This window comes from Phyllostomus discolor, chromosome 5 (assembly GCF_004126475.2).
Source record: "Phyllostomus discolor isolate MPI-MPIP mPhyDis1 chromosome 5, mPhyDis1.pri.v3, whole genome shotgun sequence".
NCBI lineage: Eukaryota > Metazoa > Chordata > Mammalia > Chiroptera > Phyllostomidae > Phyllostomus > Phyllostomus discolor.
In genome coordinates, this window is record NC_040907.2 from 126,182,588 (window position 1) to 126,209,664 (window position 27,077).

Here is a 27,077-nt window from a genome sequence, read left to right on the forward strand (position 1 = left end):
TCGTGCCTGCTCTCAGGTAAAGCAAGCTGCCTTACTGAAGGAAGCTCAATGGAAAGACTCACCTGGCAAAGACCTGAGGGAGGCCTCTTGTCGATAGGTTGTGAGGCCTTGTGGTATTAGTCCATCAGCCCAGGAGAACTGAATCCTCCTAGTGACCAGTGAGTGAACTAGGCAGAGAATTCTTCCCAGCCAAGCCTCGAGAGACTGTGAGAAAATCAAAGGCAAAGGACCCAGCTAGTCCATGCCTAGATTCCTGACCAATATAAACCATGGTGCAGAAAATGTTTTTAGCCACTAAGTTTTAGATAATTTCTTTATACAGCCATAGATAACTAATACAGTCACTAAGTTGACTTCTCAACCTGCTAATGGGTAATGACTAATAAACTGGAAAACACCTATCTGGTTCTAGATGCCAGTACTGTGCTGGGCATCAGAGGGAGATTCTAGGATGAATAAGACCCGCTCACTGTCTTCAAAGAGCTTTTTGTGTCTTTCAAGCATCTAAAAATTTAAAGGGATGCATGTATTTCTAGGGCAGGAAGTTCCGGCTGTTCAGACCCAGTAGAAGGAAATGAGAGGTTCCCTCAGGCTGAGTGAGATACAACGTTTGGTGGGCACTGAGGTGTCTCGATTGGGAGTCCTTACAGGGAAAAGAGAGGCTTCACTGGAAGACCCAAAGGGATTTGCACATCCAGAAAGGCTTGGAAGAGAGAAGGTGAGCCCATGAAGGACTCTGCCCAGGGGAAGGATAAAGTGGCCACAAATTGTATCTCATTTCCACTGTGGTTAGAGCCTGAGATCAGCAGGCTCATGTCAGGGAGGGACATGTAGAATGGCGAGAGCTGTCCTGAGGATTAAATGAGTAGACCATACAATGCCTAGAACAGTACCCGATGCATACTAAGTGGCTATGTGTTGTTAGTGTTTTGTTATCATCACCTAGTTGAGGCTCAAGACATGTTTATGAACAATTTTCAAATCAGCAAACCTGATAGCCCTTCTCAGCCCTTCCCTTGCCCCCTCCACTGACAGGCCTTGGTACTGATTCTAGTCATTGTTAGATGGGAAGGGTCCCCCTGAGGGCTCAGTCATCGAAGAGAGCTGCTCTCTCTGCTCATAGGATAGGGACCCTTCCACAAGGGCCCTGGGAGTTTATCTCTCTCAGCTAGGGGTAAACCCACCAGGAAACAGGCAGATAACAGTTTTGTCATTTAAGAAGAGGTTCCCATCTGGTGGGCAGTTTGCAGGGCTTTCAGGCGTCAACAGGGCCTGTGTGCATCTAAGCCTCTTTCTTTTATAGGTGAAGGGTATATGGCTTCCAGCTGAGGTGAGTGGGGGGGAGGGGGGCGGGGACCAGGGCCTTAAGGAGCCCAGGCCTCCAAAGATGCTCTGCATTTCTTCAGAGAAACCTCCCTGGGCCAGCTGAGAATCCCTAATGTGGCTTCCCCTTGCACACCTCTGTCTTTCCCAGCCCCTCCTTTGTTATTCTGAAACTAAAGGTGGCAATGGATGTTTTGTAAGAGATAAAATTTTGCCAATTGGTTGTGTTCAATGAAATCTGTAAACATCATCATTGAAAACCTCAGAATTGTCAATAAATATTTACTGAGCACCCACTAGGAATTGTGGGAATATTTACTGAGCACTGCAATAGATTGCAAAACCAGCTTCAATTCTCTACCCATCCCTATAGCCATGTTCCTTGCAATGTGACTTTGATGTTCCTGCCATCAGAACACGGAATCTATTTCCCCACCCTTGGACCTGGATTGGACTTGTGACTTGGTGTAGCCAATACAACTATGGAAGTGATGTGGTGCCAGTTTTGAGCCTCGACCTTAAGAGACCTTTTCTGATTCCACACTTGTTATTGGAACTCTGAATCTTGATATGAGCCAGCCTGGGCTAGCCTGCTGGTGGATGAGAGACGTGGCCCACTTACCTCAGTTGACAGTCAGCCACTTCCAAAAGCAGAGGCCTCTGGCTGCCTAGCCACTGAGCCCAGATGCATGTGGGAGTCCAGCTGGGCCAGAACAACTGCCCAGCTGGACCCAACCTAAAATGCTGAGCCATAAAATCATGAACTAAGTAGTTACTGTTTTAAGCCACTTCTAAGTTTAGGGGTATCTTATTATGCAGGAGAAAAATTACTGACTGATGTAAGCACTTACCATGTGCCAAGCTCTGGTCTATTTGAAATCAGGCAAGCCTTGAGAGAAAAGGTGTGCAGAGATGGCACAATAAGGGCATGATGCTTTAAGTGCTCTGGTGAACCACACACGCTAGGAATAGAAGAAGTGGCACTTGAGTTGGAGAGGAGTCTTGTCTTTGTGGAGTTGGAGGGGCCAGGGTGAAATTCCTGGGTGAGGGCACTGAGTAAGGGAAAGCATGGATATGGAGCACCCCAGACTGGGGCCATCGGTCAGTGGTATCTACTGGGCTCTGACCATGTGCACAGGAGCACTGCACTGGCTCTCTCAGGTCTGTGCATGGCCTAGCAGGGGAGGTAAGACTTCTACCTGTAGACACTGGCCAGAAATTAAGGCTGGTTTTAAGTGAAACAGAAGTAGCAGGTTCTGCTTTGTCTAGAATAATAAGGATCTTGGCTTGGGCATAATAGGACTTGATCCATTTATTATTTATATGTGGTACCTGGTATATATGTTGCAGAGATTCAGTGATGATGAGTTTGGGGAAAGGTTTCCATAGTATTCCTGGGAAGGAATCAGAAAACATGGCTGCTCAGGCAGCCTCATGATGATAACTGCTTGAGGGCAGTTCTGTGTCTGATTCATCTTGGTATATATACCCTAAGACACAGGGCCTTGCCTACACTAGCCATCCAGGGTGTTTTTCTTCATTGATGAGAGGGAGAGAGTGAGCCAGAAACATCAATTTGTTTTCCTACTTATTTATGCATTTATTAGTTGATTCTTGTATGTTCCCTGACTGGGGATTGAACCTGCAACCTTGGCATATTGGGATGACACTCTGACCAACTGAACTACCTGGCCAGGTAGGCATTTAGTTTTGAAACACTTTCTTTGGAGATGTTTCTAATTGCCTTCCCTTTAGTCCTGCTCACCCAATTGTATTAGTTTTCTATGGCTGTTGTGAGAAATTGCCACAAGCTGGCTGGCTTAAAACAAGAGAAATGTATTCCCTCACTGTTCTGGAGGTTAGCAGCCTGAAATCAAGGTGTTGGCAGAGTTGCCTCCTTTTTGGAGGCTGTGAGGCAGAATCTGTTCCTTGCTTCTTCCCAGCATGTGGTCCTTGCCTATGATCCTTGGGGTTCCTCGATTTGTAGAAGCATCACTGCAATCTCTGCCTCCATTGTCATATGACACATCTCTGTCCATGTGTCTCACCAGTCACCCCCTACATGCTCCAGTATGACCTTATCTTATGTCTGCACTGACCCTATTTGCAAATAAAGTCATGTCCTTAGATACTTGGGGTTAAGACTTCAACCTATCTTTTGGGGGAGACACAATTCGACCCATAACATCCATCTATCCCCAAGGGGACGTGTTCCTTATCTCACCGCCCCAGTTCCCAGAGGCAGGATTAAATGTTCTTCCTTCAGGACTCCCACTCATTTAATACGTTTCTGTTTATTAGAGCATTTGACTCGTTGGGCGTCCTCACTGGTTGAGCCAGGGGCCTGATTTCTTTCATCTTCCCCATAGAGACTGCTAGTGGGCATGTGGCGAGTCCTCCATAAATGAAGACCTGTGAAGCAGCTTCCCTTCCCTGAGCTATCATGCTGCGCAACTTCAACATCCTCGCAACGACCCTGCGAAGTAGGTATTTATATATTTAATTCCGATTTTACGGATGAGAACATTGGGATTCAGAGAGGTGAAGTAACTTAGTGTAGCCAGACTTATTGTCTCTAAAAACCTGAGTGGACGCCTGAAGCTATCACCTGAAAAGTTTCCTATTCCCATTTTCACATTTCTCAAGAGTACCCGGATCCGGCTAATTCAACTCAGTCTCAGTCCTACGTTGCCGTCTACACCCTGCCCTCCCAAGCGTTTTCCCTCCAGAAGCCGCACACAAAGCGGATCCACCCATGAGGGCGCGCGGCAGCCCTTCCGCGCACCGCTCCGGGGCGCGGCGTGAAGACAACCGACAACCGCGCCGCTGAGTTGCGCGCGGCTCCGGCCCTCTGCCTCCTCCCGCCCCGGAGCCTGTGCTTGCGCAGCGATTGGCCGGGCGGCGGAGCGCTCAGGGCCCAGGCCCACACGCCCCTCCCTGCCGGCTCGAACACGCTGCTGTTGTATGGGGCGCCGCCGGCGGCCGAGGGAGCGTGACTGCGCTGCGCAGGGCGCTAGGAGGCATTGTCGCCGTAAGTGTAGCAGAAAGCCTCCCGGATCCGGGCCCCAAGCTTCATGCCCCGCAAAGTAAACGTAGTCTGAGGCTAAGCGCTGGAGGGGCTGGGGGAGAGAGGGAGAGAAGTGTCCCCTTTTCTGCAGCGTACCCTCCCCTCCCCCAGGTCACCTGGTGCAAGGAGCAGCGGTGCACCAGCTGCGGCTTCTGCTGAGTCCAGGGGCCCAGCGTCACGCCGGCTCATGCTCGCAGACTGCAGCTGGACTGGGGCTGGTTCCGGGGGAGTGGGGGCAGCGGTGCCAGGGAATGGGGAGCTCGAGGAAGCAGTCCTGGGCGGGCCTCCATTCCCTGAGGGAGGCACCCCTGCGGCGACAAGCTGTTGTGTACTTCATCCCTGAAGTGAAGTGACACTTTCGGTGTTTGCTTGTGCTTTGGGAAACTACAGACGCGTGCCCCAGGGTGTGCCTCTCGGCCCCCGGAAGGCACGGGAGTCCCCGGCCCTCTGTGATTGATCATAGCATTCTTTCCTCTGTCTGCTTTATTCTCTCCAGTCCCCGCCTGCCGAGAGAGCGGGCCGCGACGAGGAACCATTGGCTGCGGGCGTCGGGGGATGGGGTAGGCTGGTGAGGCGAGCCCCTTGAGACACGCGAGGGGACCCTAGCCTGGCCACCTTGCTCAGTCCTGGGAGGCACAGCCCGAGGAAGCTTAAATGCCTATAGGGAAGCACGCGCAGACGCTGTGAACCCCATGGCTCAAAAACAAGGCGCCAGCCGTTTCTGCTCACTCCCCAGCGGGCTCCTTTCCCTTGGGTGGAAAACTGGGTCAACTGTGTTCTGGCTTCAAGTGGGCCTTCTGGACTACTTGGGTCCCGTCCAGCCCACCAACTCTCACCTCCCCATCGGCCGTACCATTGGTGTGGTCCAGAAGACCCGCTGGAGCCAACGTTGGGGGAGCTTTCACGCATGGCTCAGGAGGCTCGGGTTGCTCTTCCAAGCGGCTGCCAGGCTCTAAAGTTCCCGAGTGACTACACCAGTAACTAAATATAGGAGCAGCTGGTGTGGACGGCGTGTCGCAGCAGCTCCTTTGCACAGATCTTGGGGCTCAAGATAAGGTAGAGTTCTTGCTGGTGAGGGCGGGAGCCATGGCAGGGGGCTACTGTCAGGGTTTGAGCAAAAATGTCCCCTCTCCCAGCCTCCTGTGCAGGTGAAATGAGGTTATAGGTACAGGGGGGCCGTGTTGCCAGCTCTCATAAAGCAGGGCACCTTTTTTTCCCCTAGCACCCAGTTTATTCTAATTTACTGTACCTGTTTAATAATCTATTGGTAATACCTTGTGTGAGAAGTGCTTAACAGTTTGCAAAAGACCTTTCTCAGAAGTTATATGTCATTTACCATTTAAAACAACCCACTGAGGAAGATGACATTTTAATTTTACAAATGGGACTGCTCACAACACTGATAACTTTCCAAAATGTTGGTTGGTTAAATCTGCTGTCCTCAAAAATCTCCCCAGAGCTCTTTGCAGAGAAACAGAGGACAGGTTTACAGAAGGGCTTTCAACCCCCTTCCCCAGTAATCTGGGGACAGACTGGCTGCCTGTCTTCCTCTTTCTTTCATTGTTGTGGGTACCTCTGCTCAGCTCCTTGTTCTGTTCCCTCCTCCCAGCTATGCCATGTGCCTTCATGGCAGAGGGCATGCATACTCCTCGGCCCGGTGTCATTGCCCTGCTAGCGCCGGACTCATTCTGCCTCCTGTCACTGAGTCTCTCTTACCCAATGGGATGCTTATTCTGGCCCATACCCTGTCTCTGTACTTTTACTTCCCAAAAGAGTGTAGCTGTAGTCCTTGTAGGAGGTGCCCTGTAGGTGTTTGTTGGATGTAAAGACTTGCTGCACACTCTAAGGAAAGCGGAGCTGGGGCTCTGCGGAGAGGGTTGTGTTGCTGGGTGGGACAGCAGCAGTGTGAGTATGAGTTTGAACCCTGTGCACAAGGATCTCCAGGATTTGGAGTGCTGTTCCTGAAATTTCTAAGGCTGCTCTCTAGTGCCTGGAAGAAGCTGAGGCCAGCAGAGCCATCAGATTTGGGTACCCAAGGCCGGACCAGACCCATGTGGGCTGGTGGTTCCTGTTTCTCCCCTTTGGGATGCTCTTTCTGCTACTGCTCCCTGCTTGTGGGGTTGACCAGATGCCTCGAGGGTTTTTTTTTGTTGTTCCCTTCTCAAGCCTCCCTTCTCTCTGGGCTCCTGTTACATGCTAAATAAGTTCTTGCTTTTTTTTTTTTTTTTTTTTTTTTTTACCAGAGAGGCCCTGTGCTGCTGAAAGAAGCACTCAGTGAGGTTGGACAACCGTGTAGAATTCCTTTTGGGGACACAGTCTAGACTCCTATCATCCCAAGTTTGTTCTGCCCTCAGTTTTGGAGCCCTCTTACCTTGTCTTGAATCTTATACCACATGTGGCCCTGCCACCCTCCTAACTCACAGCCCTGCCTGTGACAGTGACAGATCTTCATCATCTGACCTGAGAGAGAGATTGTCAGCTGAACTTTGTGAAGGAACTCTCCCTTGAAGGGAGAGGTAGTTTTAGGTAGTTTTACAAGGGAGGGTGGTTTCCTAGCTGGTTAGTGAGGTTGGGCAGCAGGAACCTCTTGGGGGACTATGGCATATCTGTGCTGTACCCTTGAACTTCCTCTGGAACATAAGGGGCCCCTCCTCCTAGTTACTTGCTCTAACTCACAGACTTTACAGTTTGCTCCTGTTCCTGCTTCAGTATGTATTCTCTGACCCATACAATAGGGTGTCTGAGCTTGCCAGCAATGGTGAGATTTGCTTGCCAGCAATGGTGAGATTTTTAAAGACTAGTGTTCATCAACAGGTTATACGGCCTAAGGCACAACTGCTCCCACCTGGTGGCAGCTAGAAGAATTGCAGGCATAGCATCTGAAAGATTAGTTTAGACAATCCCACTAGGGTTAGCATAGACCCTGGGCAGGTTGGAGATTTACCTTCTTTTTCTCCTCCTCTGAGAGGCCAGGATGGCCTCTGTGATGTTTCTTAGAAAGCTCTTCCTCATCGAAATCACAAGTCAGAGCTATTTCCTGTATTTCTTTCCTCTTCATTTTATGCTCTGTACCTAGTAGGTGCCCAATTCATGTTTGTGATTTCTGATGATAAATATTGGAGATGGGGAAAGGAGGGAGCATGGTATGGTAGGAAGACCTGGTTTAGGAGTCAGAAGAGGCAGGTTTTTTGTTTTCATCTATCTGATTTACCTCCCTTCTTGGGTCCTCAGGCCCCTTCCTATCTTCCTTCCTTCCTTCCTTCCTTCCGTGAAGGGGTTAGACTAAGTCACGAGGATTCCAGCACATTGCTGTGACTCAGGCTTGGGGGCATGTCTGAAAGGTAGCGTGGTGAAGGTGTTGGGTCTAGTTTGCAGTGGTTCTCACCATTCCCTACTGTCCTGCCACAGCTCACCTGCTGTACGTTGTGTACCTGGCACTGTTGGCATTTGAATTTATGACCTTTCTCAATTAGTGCCTTAGATTTGTCATAAGAGTAAGTTGACTTGTATTTAGATTTGAAACTCAAATGATGGCTGTTGATCATCATCACCATTGGGGAATGCTAGCTGGGCGTCTGTTTTCAGCGTGTGGTGTAAAGTGCGGGTGGAAAGCACAGTATAGATCTGCTTTCCTGCAGACTAACTGAGGAGACAAATGTGTATAATTTAAAAAAGCTTATTAACAACCCAGTTGGCTTGTGCTAGGGCATCAAGTGCTTCTGAAACTCAGAAGGAAAGAACACTGAGGGCTGAGGCAAACAGGGAAGACTTCCTGGAGGTGGAGAGATGAAAATTCTACTCATTCCTTAAAGATGAGTTCCACTGAGTTGTTTGTTCAAAGTCACATGGGTATGAAACTGGGATTAGATGCCTGCATGTGTATTGCCTTATCCTCTCAATTCGCATTTATTGAGTACCTGTGTGTCCTGGGCTCTGGGCTAGAAAGGTATACATATTTTGTTTAATCTTTGTATGAACCCAATGAAATTATTATTAGATCTCTTCAGATGAAGGAATGGACTCAGAGTAGTTAAGACACGTTGCCAAGGCTTCTCAACTAACAAATAGCAGAGATAGGCATTAGGCCTGTGTTCAAAAAACAGTGTTTTCCCACTGCACCATGTGTTTCACACCTTTAATGTCAGCCTCCTTGGTGAGATACACATACATAGTGAACTCACTGCTAACTCTCCCCTGAGCAGATGGGTGGGCTTGGCCAGGCCCCAGCTTGGCCTTGGCTGCCCTGCCTGTCAAGCTGAGTACATGCCCAGCTCTGAGCTCTATCCTTACCTCCTTTTTCTCTGCCCCTCACATTCTTCTGCCTTTGACCCTCAGATTGAGTTCATTTGAGCTCTTTGAGTTGTGTGCAAGCCTGGGATTAGATGGGGGTGAAGTGTGGCATTGACCTTGGCCTCAAGTTCATTTTCCCTGAGGGGTGCTGCCAGTGGTGATGTGGGTGACTGGTAAAGAAGTGAGCACTGAGTGTGGAGGGGGGGTGAGCTGATTATTGCCACTTACTCACTTTGACTTTGGGCAGTCATTTAGTCCCTGTCTATGCCTCAGTTTCCTTCCCTATAATAAATGGAATTGGCAGCGTTTCTAGTGTTCCTTGTCTTTAACGCCTTATAATTTTTTGTTGTGCTCTTCACCCTTCTCTAAGCCTCTTCTCTCTAGTAATTCAATTTCCTTTCTCTCATTTCCCTACCCTATCCACCTTTTCCCCTGGGGTCTTGCAGATAAATTCAGCATCAGGTTGATAAACAGGTCTGCGGGCTAAACAGGTAACTTTCCTCTATACTAATACTTGGGAAGGGAATTCTTAGAGACCAACCAACCTGCCCGACTGTGAGCTCTGACCAGGCACACAGGCAGAGCCTGGCAGAAGTGGGTGAGGCAAACCCGGAGCTGGAGGAATTGTCCTGGAGGGTGGCGGAGAGGGCACCAGCGCATAGGCTGTGGGGTGGAGGGACAAGTGTCCCTTCCTTGCAGTTGGCTGTGCCCCACCTCCTCCTGCTGCCCTGCCTGTTAAGTGAATCACAGGCCAGCACACACCCGAGTTCTCACACCCGCCTGGCCACTGGGTCAGGCCCTGGCCCTGTGTCTGGTGAGGTCACACATGTTGATCCTCCTAGGAAACTAGTAGGGCCAGGTTGCCTCCATCCTCTGATGGGCAGATCAGCTGGATGTGGCCTGGGCTTGGGGTCCCCTCAGGAGGAGGTGAGTGGCCTGAGACTGTCCCTGGAGGCTTCCAGCAGTTTGGGTCCCTGGGAAGGGTGGATTCAGAGGGGAGTCCCTGGCCGATGGGCAGGCGATTCATGCTGCTGTGTCTTCCCCAGGTGCAGGCCCCCTTGTGAGCAGCAGACCGGCCTTGTGGCTGGCAGCAGGACACCCACGTCTGCATGCTGAGGAAAATGGGTGAGGCGGTGGCCACAGTTGCGAGGAAGGTCAATGAGACGGTGGAGAGCGGCTCTGACACCCTGGGTGAGTGAGGGGCATGGCTTTCCAACTGCAGGACCCCCGGAAGTATTTGTGAAATCGGTCTGGAAATGAAGTAGGAAGAAGATGAAAGAGACAGTATCAGTTTGCCCTCGTCGTGACGAGCAGGGTATCACCGAACTTGTACTGCAGTTGTGTTTAGTTTGCGCGTATCCTGGGGACTATCGTAAGGCTTGCTATGGGTCACAGTCAGAGAGGTCTGAAAAGCACTGAGTGAGGGGTTCCTCCCGCTGGGAGTCGTCTGCCCGCCGCTGGATTGCTGAGGACTCTGAGGGTGTCTGTGCCCGTGGACGGCATGACGAAGCTGGCAATGCTTAGTTGTCCCATCCTCGGGCCTGTGCTGGTGGCCGGGTGTTGCCTACTGAATTTTCACAGCTTCCCTGCGGGGGTGCCCCACGGGCTTGGCTAGCTGTGGTCTTTGGAGAGGAGGGCATGAGGAGTCAAAGGCAAAGGCGGCTTTTTCTGGGTCTCCTTCCAGGAGGCCCTTTTAAATTCCACTGTTTTACTTGAATTGTAGCTTATATATTTTTTGCTTTGAATTGGTCATAGCATAAATAAATATCTGCTGCATTGACTACCTTGCCACGTGAAAGGATTAGCGGGGTATGCAGTGTGATTGTGTGTGTGTCACTCACTGGATGCGAATGGCACCTTACAGCCACAGGCATGTTGTGGGGACCCAGAGTAGGGGAACGCCGGCCAGCCTTGCAGGTGATTGTGCAGATGGACAGATTGGGGTTTGCTGGGCCTTTGGTACACAGGGAGAAACTTCTCAGGTTGGTAGGGATGTGTGTGCCTGTGTGTGTCTGTGTCTGTCTGTCTGTCTCATGGAGGAGCATTTCCATGGAGGCTGCTGCCTGAGCAAAGACCCAGTGACTGGGAAGGCAGAGCATTTCTTCGAGTAGCTGTTGACCAGGGTGTATCTGGAATGTAGGCTTCTGGGTCAGAGGGTGGTGGCCCAGGAAGTGGAGGGACACTCATCCTTCCAGATGAACTTGGTCACTGCTTCTTCCAGGAAGCCTTCCATCCTACCCTGTCCACTTGTTGCTCCCTTCCTCTTCAGTAGGACCCATTCAGTGTCCCTAGGGGACGACGATCCTCAGGTCTTTTGCGATGCCCCCCCCCCCCCAAGAACTGGCGCAGTGTCAGGTACTTTATTAGCATGTGGAGGCATTTGCCAAATTGAGCTACAGTAAGAGAAGCATCTCCTCTATCAGCAAATAATTTGACAACTGCTGTTGATTTTGGAGGGAAGTCTCTGTGGGGAGCCTTCAGCTGGAACCTGGTGCTGGTCACTGATATGGTTGCACTCACCCTAGTGCTCGAGGCTCTTCACCACTCATGTGGTGGTTGAGAGCCAGGCTTGGGGGCACACAGGCCTGGATTTGAATCCCCACTCTGCCACCTACCAGCCTGCTATCTTGGCAGGTTACTTAACCTCCCTAAGCCTCAGTTTCTTCATCTATAAAGTAGGCGTGTAACTGTGTCTCCCTCATTGAGGTGATTAGGAGTAATTGTAGTATCTGTAAGGTGCCTGGCATGTAGGTAACTCGATAAATGGCAGTTGTTATTTTTCATTTTTTTCCATCCTCAAGGGCATGAGGTGGGGAACTAAGCCCCTGCCCGACTCCAGCCCCACCACAAGATACCTCCTCTACGTGTCAGCCAGCTGGGGCTTGCCTGGGTGTCTGCCCTGCCTCTGAATGAGGAGTGCAAATCGACAAATCTCTGCGGTGAATAACCCCTACTTTAGAGTGTCATGGGGCAGAGGGACACACATGCAGCTCGGTCTCCTCCAGACTCCAGACGTGTGAAGGGGGCAAAGTGGAGAGGCAGCAGGGGAGGGACAGCGGAGTTCTGACCTCCTGGGGGAGGTGCTGTTTGAGAGAGGACTTCCTGAGGCAGGGGAAAGAAGGCAGGTGTCCCAGGAAGGGGCAGGGCAGCATCGTAGTGGGGAGAGGCCACTGCAGCGCAGCCTCTGTGGCATGCGGAGCTGGTGAGGGGTGGCATCCGGCAGGTGGAGGGCCTGAAAGGCCATGTCAAGCCTAGGAGCCTAGATTTCAGTGTTCAGAGATGGCAAACTCAGTTGCCTCTGCAGGCCAAGTGGGGATTTCTATGAGCTGAAGGCTGGATACTCTTCCTGGAGCAAGCAGTGTGAGCAGGGTAGGAGTGCTGTGACCAGCTCCGCAGCAGTGCCCAGGGCCGTGCCCTCTGAGGAACCCAAGCCAGGCTCTGGCCACCCAGCCAGACCACCACAGGACCTGGGATTGGAATCCTGCCTATCTGACGTCAGAGCCAGGGCCCTGTCCCTGCCGTGCTGCCCTGGAGTGGGGGCAGGTGGTTCAGGATCACCAGGGTCACAAGCACAGTGAAGCTCTAATCACTTGGGTGAGGCTGACGCTTCAGTCTTTCATGTGTCGTGGAGGTGATAGAGTCTTTAAAGTTAGGGCTGGGTGATAACATTAGGGGCCTTCTTACCTCTTAAGTGCCCAGAGAAGAAGCAAAATGTCAGATGGCCACTAGTCTGGGTACCTGCCATCCTGACCCTTGGCAAATGGGCCTCATCAGGCCCATGCAGTCTGAGTGGCCTGGGGCTGAAACAGTCAGCACATACTGGGCAGCTGCTGTGTGCAAGGTGCAGTGGGGTCCTGGACCTTAGACTAGATGGGGTCTGTGACAGTCCGAGAGCAGCAAGGGACACACGGTCCCATGCCCAGCCATGCCGGACAGCCCACGGCTGGCCATGATTCAGAGGGGCCGGGTGTTGGTGGGTGTTGCAGTTGTACAGGATGCGGCTCTCATGTGAGACAGCAAACACTCTGAAGTGGCCTAAACAACCAGCACCACAAAATTTCTCCCATAAATTGTGTTGCAGCTATAGAATGCAGTTTCTGTTGCCATTAAGAGTGGTGTATAAAATTTCATTCTATGCTTGAATTGAGACTGGAAAATTCTCATGTATAATGTGAACTGGGGGGGGAAAGACCCTAAACTCTGTATATAGTCAGATGCCAGTTATCTTAAATGTGCATATATGCACAGAAAAAAGTGGAAGGAAAGAAAACAAGCTGCAAATGTGTGTTAGAAGACATTGCTCTGCATTTTGTGAATGTTCTGTGATGGACATGTTGCCCTTATATAGAGAGAAGAATAAGTTTTAGGGAAAGGACCGCCTGCCACTACAGGATGTGGAAGGAAGTAAAACACATTTCCTTCCTAACAGACAAGAGTGACAGGGGTAGGGCCTTCTCCAAGTCCCTGGCCCCAGGGGTGGAATGGGCTCCCCTCAAGGCCTCCCTGTGCGCAGGCCTGGGCCCTGGGCCCAGGGGGGTGGCAGTGGAGCAGCCACAGGTGTCTCGCTGCAGAGGGGGAGAGCCTTTAGAGACTGGGCTGGGCAGAGCTCAGTTACAGGCTGGTTCTCACCTTACCCAGGCAGGTCACCCTGGTGCGCGTCACAGTGCTCCCTCAGTGCTCGTGGGTGTGCCTCCTGGGCCAGGTTTGCTCCTCCTGTAACCTGAGCTTTGGATCCCAGCCCTAGTCACCGCTTCCTTCCGGCCTCTTCACCGCCTGAGAAGTGGGCTCCTTTCCACCTGGCCACTGGGATGCCCCTTAGCTTGAGTTGAAGCTGCTTTCCTCTAGCCCCTCCCCCTTCTCTAGCCCCTCCCCCCTCCTCAGCCTCATCCTACCAGCTGTCAAAGAGCTGGAGACTCTGCACCTTCCCTGAACCTGGCTCTCTTCTCTGTCCGTACCTTGTCCCCCCACGTTAGCTCTCTCTCTGTAAAGGTCTCATGCCCATCTGGGCTTCCCTTGGTCCTCGCATCCCTGAGGGGTCTGATTGACCTTACCCTTCCCTCCCTGGCCTCCTATAGCAGCATGTCTGTGCCGTGGACCATCAGGCCAGGCCACTGTGCACCCCACTCACCTCCAGGGGAGGGGATCCCAAGTCTGCTGTGTGCTTTGTGGGGGACAGAGGAGCGGGATTTGGAAAGTCCTGGGAGAGTGCGGGCAGGGCGGGCACAGCCGGCTGGGGTAGAGGCAGCTGAGAGATGGGAAGGAGACCACTGTGGGCTGGGGAGGAATGGACCCAGGATTTATCTGGGCCTACTGTGTGTCAGGGTCTATACGGGCTCAGATGTTTGATATCTCATTCCGTCTTTTCTATTGTATTTTTCACTTTCTGACTCTGAGGACTCATGTCTGTGTTCATTTCTAGAAAATTCTAGACAAAAGGCTGTTTTGTCTAGAATTGCTCTCGGGCTTGCACATGCATTGCCTCCATCACTGTCGTGTATTTCCTTTCTCTTTCTATGCGGCATTTTCTCTGATCGTTGTAAGCACTTTACCGGTTTGGACTCAGTCTTCACAACTACCCCGTGACTCAGGTAATATTAACATCCTCATTTAACAGATGGAGAAGCTAACGCATGGGGCATTTTCTCTCCACTGTTTCTAGGTGTTTTGTAGCCTGAGAGTGTTCAGCTGGTGTCCTAGGACGAGTTGCTTTTGCAGTTGCCCTGTTTTATAGGTGCTGGAACTAAGGCTGAGGGTGAGAGTGATTTGCTGGTGACACAGCTGTTTGGGGGTGGAGCCGGGGCTCATCAGAGGTGTGCCTGGTGCCTAGCCTGCCTTTCCCCAGGCACCCGCCGCCCCCATTAAGGGGTGAGGGAAGCAGATATGAGCAACTTGCAACTCCCTCCTCCCACCCTTACACTCGCCTCTCTTCTCACGCTGGAATGGTAGTTGGCCTACGTGTTCCTAGAAAAGGTGGGAAATAATCAGAGGCTGATATCTGCCTGGTCATTTAAGATGTCTTAGGTGGTACTGAGAAGGCGGGGACAGCCCCCCATAGGGCAGATGTCCCCTGTCAGTCCCTCTTCCACAGGACTTCCTGAAGGGTGGGTCCTGCCTGCATCAGGGCCATGGGCATATTCGTGGGCTCTACTCCAGAGCTCTGAAAACAGAATCTCTGAGGGTGGGGCATGGCGGTCTGCATTTTAATGAGCCCCCCACCCCCGTGATCCACGCCTAATTAATTTCTTTATTTAGGCTTTTAAATTATAATTTTATTTTAAGCACAGTATCCTATTTGTAAGAGTTGTGCAGTGAAGAGAGTTCCCATTTGCCCCACACATGGTTTCCTTGTCATTAACGTTTTACATCAGTTTGGCACATCTTTTGTAATTAGTGAACCGAAAATGATACACTATTGTTCACTGAAGCCCATGTTTCATTCAGGTCTCCTTCGAGGTGAACCCACAGCCCTCTTTGATTGAAGGATTGTCACATCACATTTAGTTGTCATGGCTCTTCAGCCTCCTCTTAACTGTGACAGTGTCTCAGGCTTCCCTTGCTTCTGATGGCCTGTCTTGACATTTTGAAATGCACTGGTCAGGTATTTTGTAGAATGTCCCTCAACTGGATATGTTATTTATTTTAGCAAGGTGTAATTTACATAAATGAAATTTACCCTTTTCAGTGTATAATTCTTGAGCTTTGATAAACACATACAACTACGTAATCACCACCACCACCACAAGATCCAGAACCTTTTCCATCGCCCCGCAGACTCCCTTATGCCCTCCCAGGGCCCCTGGACCTGAGAGCCACTGACTACTTCCTAGTCCTATGGCTTTGCCTTTTCCAGAATGTCATGCAGACAGAATCTAGAGTCTGGCTTCTCTCATTGTAGCTGAAAGTACTTGAGATTCATCCATGTTTTTATGTGAATCAGGAGCCTGTTCCTTTCTGTTACTAAAGAGTATTATTACATGGTGTGGGTGTACCATGATTGTTCATCCATTCGTTCATTGAAGGACCCTTGGATTGCTTCCAGTTTTTTTTTTTTTGAAGATTTTATTTACTTCTTTTTAGAGAGAGACGAAGTGAGAGCGGAAGACAGGGAGAGAAACATCAATGTATGGTTGCCTCTCATGTGCCCCACACCAGGGACCTGGCCTGCAACCCAGGCATGTGCCCTGACTGGGAATCGAACCAGTGACCCTTTGGTTCACAGGCCAGTGCTCAATCCACTGAGCCACACCAGTCAGAGCTGTTTCTGTTTTTTTTTTAAGATTATAAATAAAGCCTATAGATATCCACATACAGGTTTTTGCATGAATGAGTTTCTGTCTCTCCTGGGTAATACCCAGGAGTGGGATTTCCGGGTTGTATAGATTAAGTGTATATTTAACTAAATAAGAAGCTGCTATGATCTTGCAAAGTGGTTGACAGTTCTCATTCCTCCACACCAATGTCAGCACTCCACGTGGGTTTTACTTTTGTACGTTCGTACAGGTGTGCCATTGAGTCTCATTGTTTTATTTCATAGCTCTGTGATGATTAATGATGCTAAGCATCTTTTTTCCAACTTTTTTTTATTGTTGTTCAAGAACAGTTTCCTGCCCTTTCCCCCCACCCGTCCCCACCACCCCAGCCCTCCCCAAACTAAGCATTTTCCTAAGTGCTTATTTCCCACCCTCCTGTTTTTCCTTGATGAAATGTCTATTCACTTTTTTTGTACATTAAATATAATGGGTTGTTTATTATCTTACTAAGTTTTGGTGGTTCTTTATTTATTCTGGATGCACATCCTCGGTCAGATATGTGTTTTTATAGTATTTTTTTCCAGCATGTGGCTTGTTTTTTACTCTCTTCACAGTGACTTTTGAGGAACAGACATTTTAAATTTTGATGGAGTCCAGTTTATCATTTTCCTCTTATGGATGGTGTTTCTGGAGCAGTATCTAGAAAAATCTTGGTGTAAACTGAGGTCACAGAGACTTCCTTCTATCAGAATCACCTGGTGTTGGTTAAACATACAGATACGTGGACCCCACTCTAGAGCTTTAAAAGTGCAGCCTCAGAGGGTGAGCCTGGTGGTCTACACGTTACAGCGAACCCTTTGTGATCTTCCCTGCCTTGAATTCTGAGGATCACTGGCTTACTACTACTTACAATTTGCAACTCCCTTCTCTTAGTGCTTCTGGGGGCCTGGCCAGGGAGGGGCGTTGCCGGGGGGAGGTATCTGGATGTGTGTGTGTGAGGGATAGAGAGAATGAAAATGAAACAGATGCTTTCTGTCTACAGGGAACTGAGCAGCCAGCTGGGAGCTGTGACGAAATCAAGCAGGAGACCAATGGTAGTGAGAGAAGGGACGCGTTACCTCTTTTCCTCCTTCCCCTCCCTCCCAGGCTCACCGGCTTTTAGGCCAAGTGCTTTTCTCCTTTTGTACTGACCAGCAGATGGCGCCCTGTCATCAGCCAACCTGGTGAGAGGAAGCTGAGGCCCGGACTTGACCTGGCTGTTGCTGGGTGACTGCCCAGGTCCTAACAAGGGCTTCCTTCCTTCCAGTCCCACCCAGTGCACACCCTTTATATAGGTTTCAGGCTGGCCCCCCTCGGGAGCTGATGGTGCAGCCCCTTTCTTGAGCAAGGGTACTCAGAAAGCAGCATATACTCACCAAAGCGGAATGGTATCTTTCCTTGGGTCACACAGTTTTTCAATACACACACATTGAGTACCTACTGTGGTGCCCCACCTGGAGGACCCAAGTGCCCAGGAGTGCCCAGTCTGGGGGGTGGGCATACATGCACACACACTCACATACACACACCCCTGCCCCGAGGGAGGTGGGCAGCCGGGAGCCTGATGCTGGTGGGTGCGAGGGCCGTGTGTGCCACTGTAATGTCTCCCGGCTTGGGGAACTCTGCGGGTCAGCCAGGCACAGACCAGCTATGCAGGCACAGAGGAGGAAGCAGACTCTCACAGGCTTGCCTCATAGCTGGGGAAGCAGGCTGGGAGTTTGCCCGCAAGGGATGGGGACACCTGTGCCCACTGCAGAGCCCCTGCTGCTCTCCCAGCTCTGCTTCCCACACAAGGTGATGTGAGGGAGTGACTGGGAGCCTCTGCCTAAGGCACCATCTCTAGCTGTTGTGTCTCTGGATTGAGGGTGTGCTCGTCTCCAGCAATTCTAGACTAATCCAGTCTGACCTCAGCAGAGCCCTGTAACTATACCTTTAGTTCCTTGAGGCACACGGTGCCAGGGTGGGGGGAGCCTGGCCTCTCACTGTCCACCCTTAGGGCCTCGTCTTTGTGCACTATTCACATGTAATACCTATTGTTATTTTTTAAAGTATTCTTTCAAGTGCAAATGGCTAGGCTGAAGCCATAAAACACATTTTCTCTGTATCCCAAGAGCTGCCTTCAGTACCAAGCTGTTCTCATTCCCTCCGTGGCCCCCATGGAACCCCATGCTGACCTGGGCACAGAGAGGCAATGCCAGACCATAGCACGGTGGGAAAGGTTTGCAGAAACCCCCACCCAGGCCTCTCTTCTCCTGCTCAAACAGTGGACCCAGCTCCACCCACCTGGAGGTGGCCCTCTGTGTCCACTTCTCTGGGGCAGCTCAGAAGCAGCTGGAACTCCACAAATGCTCTGGGCAGGTCTGACACCCATCACTCACCTCTGAATTGAGAAGGGCACCCCAGACCCAGGCCTCGTGTTTCTGTACCACAGGCTGCCAGTGCTGTGCCGGCCGGGCTCCCATGAAGGCCCTGATCTCCAAAAGCTGTACCGATTGTCTTCCATGCTGGTTATTTGCCTCTGAATATACCCTCTCCCCCACCCCCCCACCCCACCAGGGTCCCACCTCCACCCTTTCTTTGCTCTGGCATGTTCTGCAGATGCAAGACCTCCCAATCCCCCTCAGTGTTTACCAGCCACCTCTGCCAGCACGGCCAGTGCCCAGAGCCAGCTTTCTTTAGAACCTAAGGGGCAGAAAGTGTCCATGTCTAGAGTAGAGGCACCTGGGAAAATGGCGGCCCTCTTGGCACTGTGGTTAGATGAGGACCCAGCCACAGAGATACGAGCTGACTGCCAAGGTCACCCAGTAAATCTTCCACAGAACTGAGACTCTCAAGTTCAGCCCTCCCAACTCCTAGGTCAGGGCTCTTACTGCCACCCAACATCCTTGCCTGACAGTGGCTCCATGGGTGCCCTGGGCATCTGTCACTTGCCACCTCTCCCTGCCCGCACCCCCACACCCCAAGCCCCCAGCACTCAGCCGCTGTTCCTGGAGGATGTACCACTGGGTGTGGCCTTAGAGAAGCACACACACATGTACCAGGGATGCACTCAGGAATGTCCACGCAGCACTGTTGTGACCGCCCTGTGTGTCTGCAAGCAGTGGATCGGGTTGACACATGGATGGTTCACTGGTGTTGTGAGGCCTTCTCAGGCTTGTTCATAGCAGTGGTGGGAGAGGACCTCAAAGCCCTAAGGCTGTGGCCCAGGTCTCTCTTTTGAGGGTATCTGCATCCCCTTCTAGAACTTTGGAAACTCCAGTGGCCATGAGCCTCAGCTGCCCCCATTCCCGCCCCACTGTGGACCTCAGACTTCCAGACGGAGGGGAGGAGGCTAAGAGTGGGGGCCAGTGGTAGGCAACCTCAAGGACATTTGCCCTGTTCCTTGGGGTCCTGCTCACTGCAGCGCTGTCCTGCAAGTGCCGGTGCTTAGAGTGCTGGATGAGTGGACGAACTCCCTCAGCCCATGGGAACAATCACTCGGTCTTCTCTCTTCAGTTCACTCTGCTTGCCATTCTGTCTGTGGAAACCGCCCCAGCTGTGAGAGCGGTCCAACCCTGAGGGGTCTCCAGGGAAGCCCAGCAGCTGGTGGAGTTCCCTGTGCAGTGAGGAGACTGCGACCTAGATGACACGTGACTTGTGGAGGTGCCACAGCCCCTGAGACAGGCCCCAGGGGAGCGAGCTGATGACAGGGGTTGCAAAGTACCTGAAGAACGTAGAACATACTAAATGAGGATGAGTCCCTCTTCCGTTGTCTCGAGTGGCGTACACACAGTGCGTCGGGTCAGCCTCCGTGCTAAGGGTTGCATGGAAGAGGCGGCGTTTCAGCTGAACCTTAGAGTGCAGCAGTATGGGACGGGGGTGAGGGAAAGGCATTCCAGGTGAAGGGGTCTGAGCAAAGCTTGATGGCGTGAAGGTGCTTGTGATGGGACTAGCAAGGCTGTGATGCAGAGGAGCACGGGGAGCTGAGGGGGAGGGAGGGAGGCGGAGGTTGGCCCCAGACCTCAAAGGGCCTTGAGTGGCACCTTGAGTAGTTTCTACAGTGAAGTCCTGTCTTACACAGGGGCTAGATCCTACTGAGGGCCTGAAAAGGGAAAATCATCTACAGTTCAAGTGACTCATGAATAAAAATGAGCTCACACTTCTTTAATACCCACCTCTGCTAAGCTGTCCCAAGTGCTCCACAGAGGTCTCGCTCTGACTTCCTCCCAACCCTAGGGTTTAGTCACACTCAGACTCTGAGGTGGCTGGCGTTGTTATCCTCATTTCCAGAGGAGGAGACTGAGGCACAGAAAGGCTGAGCGACTTCCCTAAGGGAGGGACTTGAACCCAGGCTCTCCGACGGCATGGGACAGACTGTTTTGAAGGTGGGGAGTCAAGTGAAATCGTGGGCCGGTGGAGAGCAAACTTGTGTTGTGGGGAAACACGTCCCTTCAAACCTAGCATCGCACTCAGCACCTGAAGCAGCATTTCAGTGCATTAAATGGGGGCTGAGCTGCCTCTGCTGAACTTGACCTGGGCAGGAGTGGGGAACCCCTGGCGGTCTCTGGGCAGGAAATGATGGGACCCATGTGGAGTTTAGGAGGAACCCTGCTGGACACAGGGTGATGTGAGACCAGAAGGGCCATGGCCCCTTCCACGTGCCAGGCCCCCGCACTGGTGTAGCTTTGTTCCGAGTGGGGCAGGTGGGCAGAGACACACAAAGGAGAGGCGGTGAGGCAGGTGGGCAGCTGATTGGTTGTGGGGCATAGTGTTTGAAACCTGGTCATGATGTAACAGAAATAGGACACCTGGGCCTTTTGGGGTGGGTAAGGGGATTCTGATGAGTTAGGGTCCCTGAGGGAGACCCCTGAAGAAGCGTACAGCAAGGGGGCTGGGAATATAGGCATAGCCAGCTCCAAGTGGAGATTTCTGCAGAAGTGCGGCTGCCCCAGAGGCAGCCTCTCTGTCCCAGCCCCTGCCCTAAATCTGGGTCCCTGACAGCCCTAGTGCTTCCTGCACCCCTCCCTCCAGCACAGACCCCAGGCTGCCTGGCTGCCCTCCACATCGATGATACTTGAGGCACACTTTTTGAAGATGAAGAGAAATATTCTCTCCCTTGGCTAATTACGCAGCTTCAAAAAATGTCTGTTGGCAGAAGAATGAAAATGCTCTGCCTCAGAGAGGTAACCGAATAGATCGTTCTGTGGCATCGCAAGCTGGTGTTGCCCAAGTATGAAGGTGTTCATCTTGGGGAGGGGACCTAGTGAGGCTGCGGCAGTGATTACAGTAAAATACTCCCAGAAACACAAACATGGCTCTGGCTAGCGAGGTGGCTGTGGACACAGCTACATGCCGCAGGGCCTGGCAGAGCCAGTCATTCTGGAACGGAGTTTCAGACAAACCCCGAGCTGTGACTGTGGTGACACAGACCAGGACGAGTGAGCCCTGCTTTCCTGGGAAGGTTAGGGACTCGTGGTTCTTTCTGATAGATGGGTGCTTCAGGACCTCATTACCTTTGAGATGAGGTTGAATTTAAGAGCCTCTTTCTTGGCAGCTGCCTCATCTTGGTTGCCTGAGTTTTGCTAAGATGCATATTTTTGCCGTGCGTGAATTTGTGCCCAGGATTCCTTATTCCATCAAGCTCATCCCCACAAAGTGCGTTCACTGTTTGCTGTGCTTGCCTGGGTGGCACTCTGCAGAGGACCAGAAGGTGAGAGAAGGGGGAGGAGGGAGCTAATTATTGAGCTCTGGCAAGTGGCCCATTAGGCTGTATACTTGCTGGTATTTCTGCCTGGACTGTCCTTGGCTCAGATTGTTCCATGTCCTGTTCCTTCTATTTTTTTTTAATTAAACAAATATGTTTATTGATTTTAAAGAGAGAAGGAAGGAGAGAGAGAGAGAGAGAAACATTGATGTGACAGAGAAACATCAAGTGGTTGCCTCCCATACACACCCCAACTGGGAATTAAACCCACAATCTAAGTACGTGCCTTGACTGGGAATCAAACCACCAATCAACTGAACCCCAGCAGCCAGGGCTCCTTCTCTTTATTCTGGTCTCAGTTAAATGTTGCTTCCTCCAAGAAGCCCTCCCTAACTACCCTCCCTGAGGATTGCCCTGTCCCTGCCTCAGTTACCTGCTCTCTCATTATACCATTCTGTCTTCTTGAGGAAATGTCACTGCTTGACGTTCTCTCAGGTATTGTCTCCACGTTCACTGCTGCTCTCTGCACACTAGAGTGGAAGCTTCTGGAGGTCAGGGACTCTGTTTTGCTCACCACCATACCCTTGGTCAGTGGTGGCATGTACTGGGTACACAGGGAATATTTGTCAAATGAATGATTGCGTTGAATTTTCTCAACAGCTGTGGACAGGTGGTATTTTCACATTTCTCATGGAAGGGAAACTGTGGTGCCGTGTGTGCAGTGGTTTGCCTGGATTCTCCAGCCAGCAAATCCTGTGCTGGAATTTGAACTTGAATTTTGCCCTCTGAAACATGCTACCTGCTCCAGTGGGACCTAATCCCTGCCCTCAAGGAGCATTGCACCCAACCAAGAAGAGTGACATACGCACACCCACAGCTCTCACATAGACACACAGTACTGATGCCTGGTAGAGGCAGCAAACACCTATTGGGCTCAAGGGCCGAAGCAATTACATGAGTTGAGGACACGAGCAAAGGCTTTGAGGAGAGGCAGCACTGAAACAAAACTCCTGACGTGGTGTTAATGGGAGAGCAGGTTTCTGAGGCTGAGGGCGTAGCGCCAGCAAAAATAGTGGTGGGAAAATAAAGTTCGCAGGGAACATCGTGCAGCCTGGCGCAGCCTGAGGGTGGGTGCTTTGGTGAGAGTCACAAGAGGGATGTCCACAAAGGGAGGTCGGACCCAGGTCCCTCAGCAGGAATGCCAGACTGCAGAGGGTGGGTTTGTCCCAGGTGGCACAGGGGTCCTGAAGGTACTCGAGTGGGAAGAGGTGTTCAGAGATGATGGTGAAGAAAGGGTGGGGGCAGGGTGGGGGGCCAGGGAGAGGGGTTTCTCAGTGAAGATAGGACCATGATCATTGTGAAGGTGGATTTTGGGGTTTTAAAGCTGGTTTCAGGTGACAGTAAAATCATACTGGACCTACCACATCTTTGCTGTAGAGGGCATAGCTCTGGTCGTGAACTCAAAACCTAGACAGATATTAGCTTATCTTTTTCTTCATTCCCCAAAAGGGCATTTGTACCTCCACTTTACAAAGGGGGATCCCAAGACCAAGGCTCCCAGTAGGGAGGAGTATAGTTATGTTCAGAGTGTTGGCCTAGCTCTGCACCAGGCCTGAGGGGTAGTCAGTAGGAGTTTGCATGCCCCTCTCGTCAAGGTCACCGCCCATGGGCCCTGGAAGCAAGTCTGCAGACATGGGCCAGTTGGGAGAAGGTGGTCCAGGACAAGCGCTCAGGCAGGTGTCCTGAGGTTGGAGGTGAGGTGGCTGGGGCACCCTTCCTGGGGACAGTGGGCTAGGGCTGGCGGGAGGATTTGTGGGGACAGAGAGGAGAGGGAAGAGCCTTCCAGACTGCAGGAAGGGTGCGAGCCAAGTCCAGGTGGTGAGTGAGCATGGAGGCTGGCGGGTGCTTGGGGAGGAACATGTGGCCATCAGGCAGGCACTGGTGCTGGGCTGGGTCAGACGCTAAGCGCAAGGTGCTGCTCGAAGGCGTTTGCTTCGGTTTCCTGGGTCCACTCAGTCAGCCAGCTGTGGCCTGAGAAAGGCCATCTACTGCCTGAAGAAAGCATTCTTTTTTTTAAAAAAAATTTTATTTTAATCATTGTTCAAGTACAGTTTTCTCCCCCCTACTCCCATTCCAGCTCACCCACCCAACCCTCCCCCCTTCCCCCCCATTACCCCTCACCCCTAGTTTTTGTCCATGTGTCCTCCAAATTTGTTCCTGTAAACCCTACCCATTCCTCCCTGAAATTCCCTCTTCTCTCCCCTCTGGTCACTGTCAGACTATCCCCTATTTCAGTGCCTTTGGTTATATTTTGCTAGTTTTTTTGTTTTGTTGTTTAGATTCCTGTTAAAGGTGATATCATGTAGTATTTGTCTTTCACTGCCTGGCTAGTTTCGCTTAGCATAATGCTTTCCAGCTCCATCCATGCTGTTGCAAAGGGTAGGAGCTCCTTCTTTCTTTCTGCTGCATAGAATTCCATTGTGTAAATGTACCATAGTTTTTTGATCCATTCATTTACTGATGGGCATCTAGGTTGCTTCCAGCACCTAGCTATTGTAAATTGTGCTGCTGTGAACATTGGGATGCATAGGTTCTTTTGAATTGGTGTTTTAGTATTCTTAGGATAGAGCCCCAGCAGTGGAATTGCTGGGTCAAAAGGCAGATCCATTTTTAGTTTTCTGAGGAAGTTCCATACTGCTTTCCATAGTGGTTGTACCAGTCTGCAGTCCCACCAACAGTGCACTAGGGACCCCCTTTCTCCACAGCCTCTCCAACACTTGTTGTTTGTTGCTTTGTTTATGATGGCCATTCTGACTGGTGTGAAGTGGTATCTCATTGTGGTTTTAATATGCATCTCTCTGATGGCTAGTGATATTGAGCATCGTTTCATGTGTCTTTGGATTTTCTGTATGTCCTCCTTGGAGAAGTGTCTGTTCAAGTCCTTTGCCCATTTTTTAATTGGGTTACTTGTCTTCTTAGAGTAGAGTCGTGTAAGTTCTTTATATATTTTGGAGATTAAACCCTTGTCTGAGGTATCATTGGCAAATATGTTTTCCCATACAGTTAGTTCTCTTTTTATTTTGATACTGTTTTCTTTAGCTGTGCAAAAGCTTTTAATTTTGATGAGGTCCCATTTGTTTATTCTTTCCTTTATGTCCCTTGCTCTAGGAGACAAGTCAGTAAAAAAGTTTCTACATGAAATACCTGAGATTTTCCTACCTACGTTCTCTTCTAGGACTTTAATGGTGTCACATTTTATATTTAAGTCTTTTATCCACCTTGAATCTATTTTTGTATAAGGTGTAAGTTGTGCTCGAGTTTCATTTTTTTGCACGTAGCTGTCCAGTTCTCCCAACACCATTTGTTGAAGAGGCTATTTTTATTCCATTTTATGTTGCTGCTTCCTTTGTCAAATATTAATTGACCATAGAGGCTTGGGTTTATTTTTGGGCTCTCCGTTCTGTTCCATTGGTCCATGTGCCTGTTTTTATGCCAGTACCAGGCAGTTGTGATTACAGTGGCCTTGTAGTATAGTTTAGTGTCAGGTATTGTCATCCCTCCTACTTTACTCTTCTTTCTCAAAATTGCAGCAGCTATTCAGGGTCGTTTATGGTTCCATATAAACTGTTGAAGTGTTTGTTCTATGTCTGTGAAATATGCCATTGGTACTTTAATAGGTATTGCATTGAATGTGTAAATTGCTTTGGGTAGTATGGACATTTTGATGATATTAATTTGAAGAAAGCATTCTTTACAGGGCTGGATTCCTTACTATATCCAGCCCTGAATGATTGTTTGAGGAAGAGAAGAGGTGTTGTAAAACCCCAACCAGTCAACAATGGTGCAGTTCCACCGAGTCTGGGGCACTACCTTTGTTCAGTAAGCGTGGTCTCCCAGGCTGGCAGCCTCGGCCCCCTCTCCCTCTGCCCTGCGCAGAGGTGGGCCCCAAGCTAACTGAACTTTCTGGAGTCTCATTACTCCCAGAGGTACCCACACGCACATGTGGGCTCCTGCCCTGTGGCCAGCAGTCTCAGCTGTGCCAGGTCGGTCTTGAGGCTTCTCTCTGCCCAGCAGGTCGGACCAGGGAAATTTATTCTGGGTGTGCATTGGCTGCTACGGGGGAGCAGGCATTTTGCTGGACACTGGGGGTGCCAGGGAGGGTGAGAGGTGGAAAGATGCTGCCCTTACCGGCAGGGAGCCAGTGTTTGCCTCCCTCTGACCGTGTGCATGTGACGGTCATGGTTCTTGCCATGTCAGGGGGCCAGCTGTATTCTCATTCATAGACAGAATGCTGTGGTCAGCGTGTGAAGTTGGACTGCCCTGGTTTGAACCCTGGGCCAATTCACTAGCTGTGTGACCTTGGGCAGGTTACTTGACCTCTCTGATCGAGCTAGATCTAATCTGAATTGTCTCAATTTTCTCATCTCTAAGAGGTTCTTTCTCTTTAGAGTCTGTTATGAGAATGAAAACTGTGTAATGCCTGTAAATATTTACAGGCTAGCATGTACTTGGTGCTACAAAAATATTAGTTATGACTGTTACTTAACATGTTTCTTTAAATGAATTTAGCTTAAACAAAATTTAGAAAGAACTTTGTAGAATAACTGTAAGTGGAAAATTGATCTCATTTTTATTAACAATTGATAGCCATAAAAATAAATACGAAAACAAGGCACTGCTATGAAATCTTAGGACATATGTTGGACTTGAACCTGCTTCCCCATTAAAAAGCGGGGAAAGCAAGGACTGGATGGGCGGTGACCAGTTTTGGACTGGGAATTTGAAATGAGACCTCCTCATGGCGTGGCTTCCTGTCATTTGTACGGTGATCACCATCGAAGTCCTGCTTCTCAGAGTGTGGTCCGAAGACCAGGGGCGTCAGCATCAGTGGGGAATTGATTACAAATACAGATTCCTCGGCCCCCTTCCAGACCTGCTGAGTCAGAACCTGCTTTTGAGAAGTCCAGTCTGCAGTTGCCTGGTTTTAGTAATCCACACTTGGAGAGTTCATTCTCTGTACTTTACACATGAGGAGCTTAAGGCCTGAGAGTGACCTGTTCCAGGTCACTTGAGCTGAGTGTGGCAATGGATCAGAATTCAGGTCTCCAAACTACCTCTGTAGGGCAACATCCCCCAGAGGAAGGCAAGCTCCACCCCTCCTTTATGTGCTGTGTGACCTTGAGTAAATTCTTAACCTCTCGGGGCCTTTTCCTCATTTACAAAAGGGGACCAATAATAACACCCTCCCTCAGAGGTGGTTGTCAGGATAAACCAGATGATGCTCAGTTAGTGCTGGCTGCTGATATCCTTGGAGAACTCAGGGCCTGCCCAGGCCTCTCAGAGGCTGGCTCCACAAGCATGTGGCTTCTGCTTGGACCAGCTGTGGTCATCTCAGAGCTATTGGTGGCCACACTGTTGACATCAT

At 50.6% G+C, this 27,077-nt stretch overlaps 1 protein-coding gene across 6 annotated transcripts in view; it reads left to right on the top strand.

Annotated features, from left to right (window-relative positions):
• Positions 1 to 3,710: 3,710 nt before the first annotated feature.
• The window catches only part of LRRC20 (leucine rich repeat containing 20), a 73,074-nt gene continuing 49,707 nt past the window's right edge, over positions 3,711 to 27,077 (top strand). The window contains exons 1-2 of one of the 6 annotated variants that reach the window (XM_036026855.1): positions 3,711 to 3,806; positions 9,727 to 9,871. In XM_036026855.1, the coding sequence (XP_035882748.1) occupies positions 9,790 to 9,871 (82 nt within the window). In that variant the 5' untranslated portion in view covers positions 3,711 to 3,806; positions 9,727 to 9,789. Of the gene's footprint in view, positions 3,807 to 4,254; positions 4,355 to 4,572; positions 5,447 to 9,510; positions 9,608 to 9,726; positions 9,872 to 27,077 lie in introns of those variants that run through there. The other 5 variants (XM_028512321.2, XM_036026856.1, XM_036026853.1 and 2 more) reach the window with 5 other exon arrangements.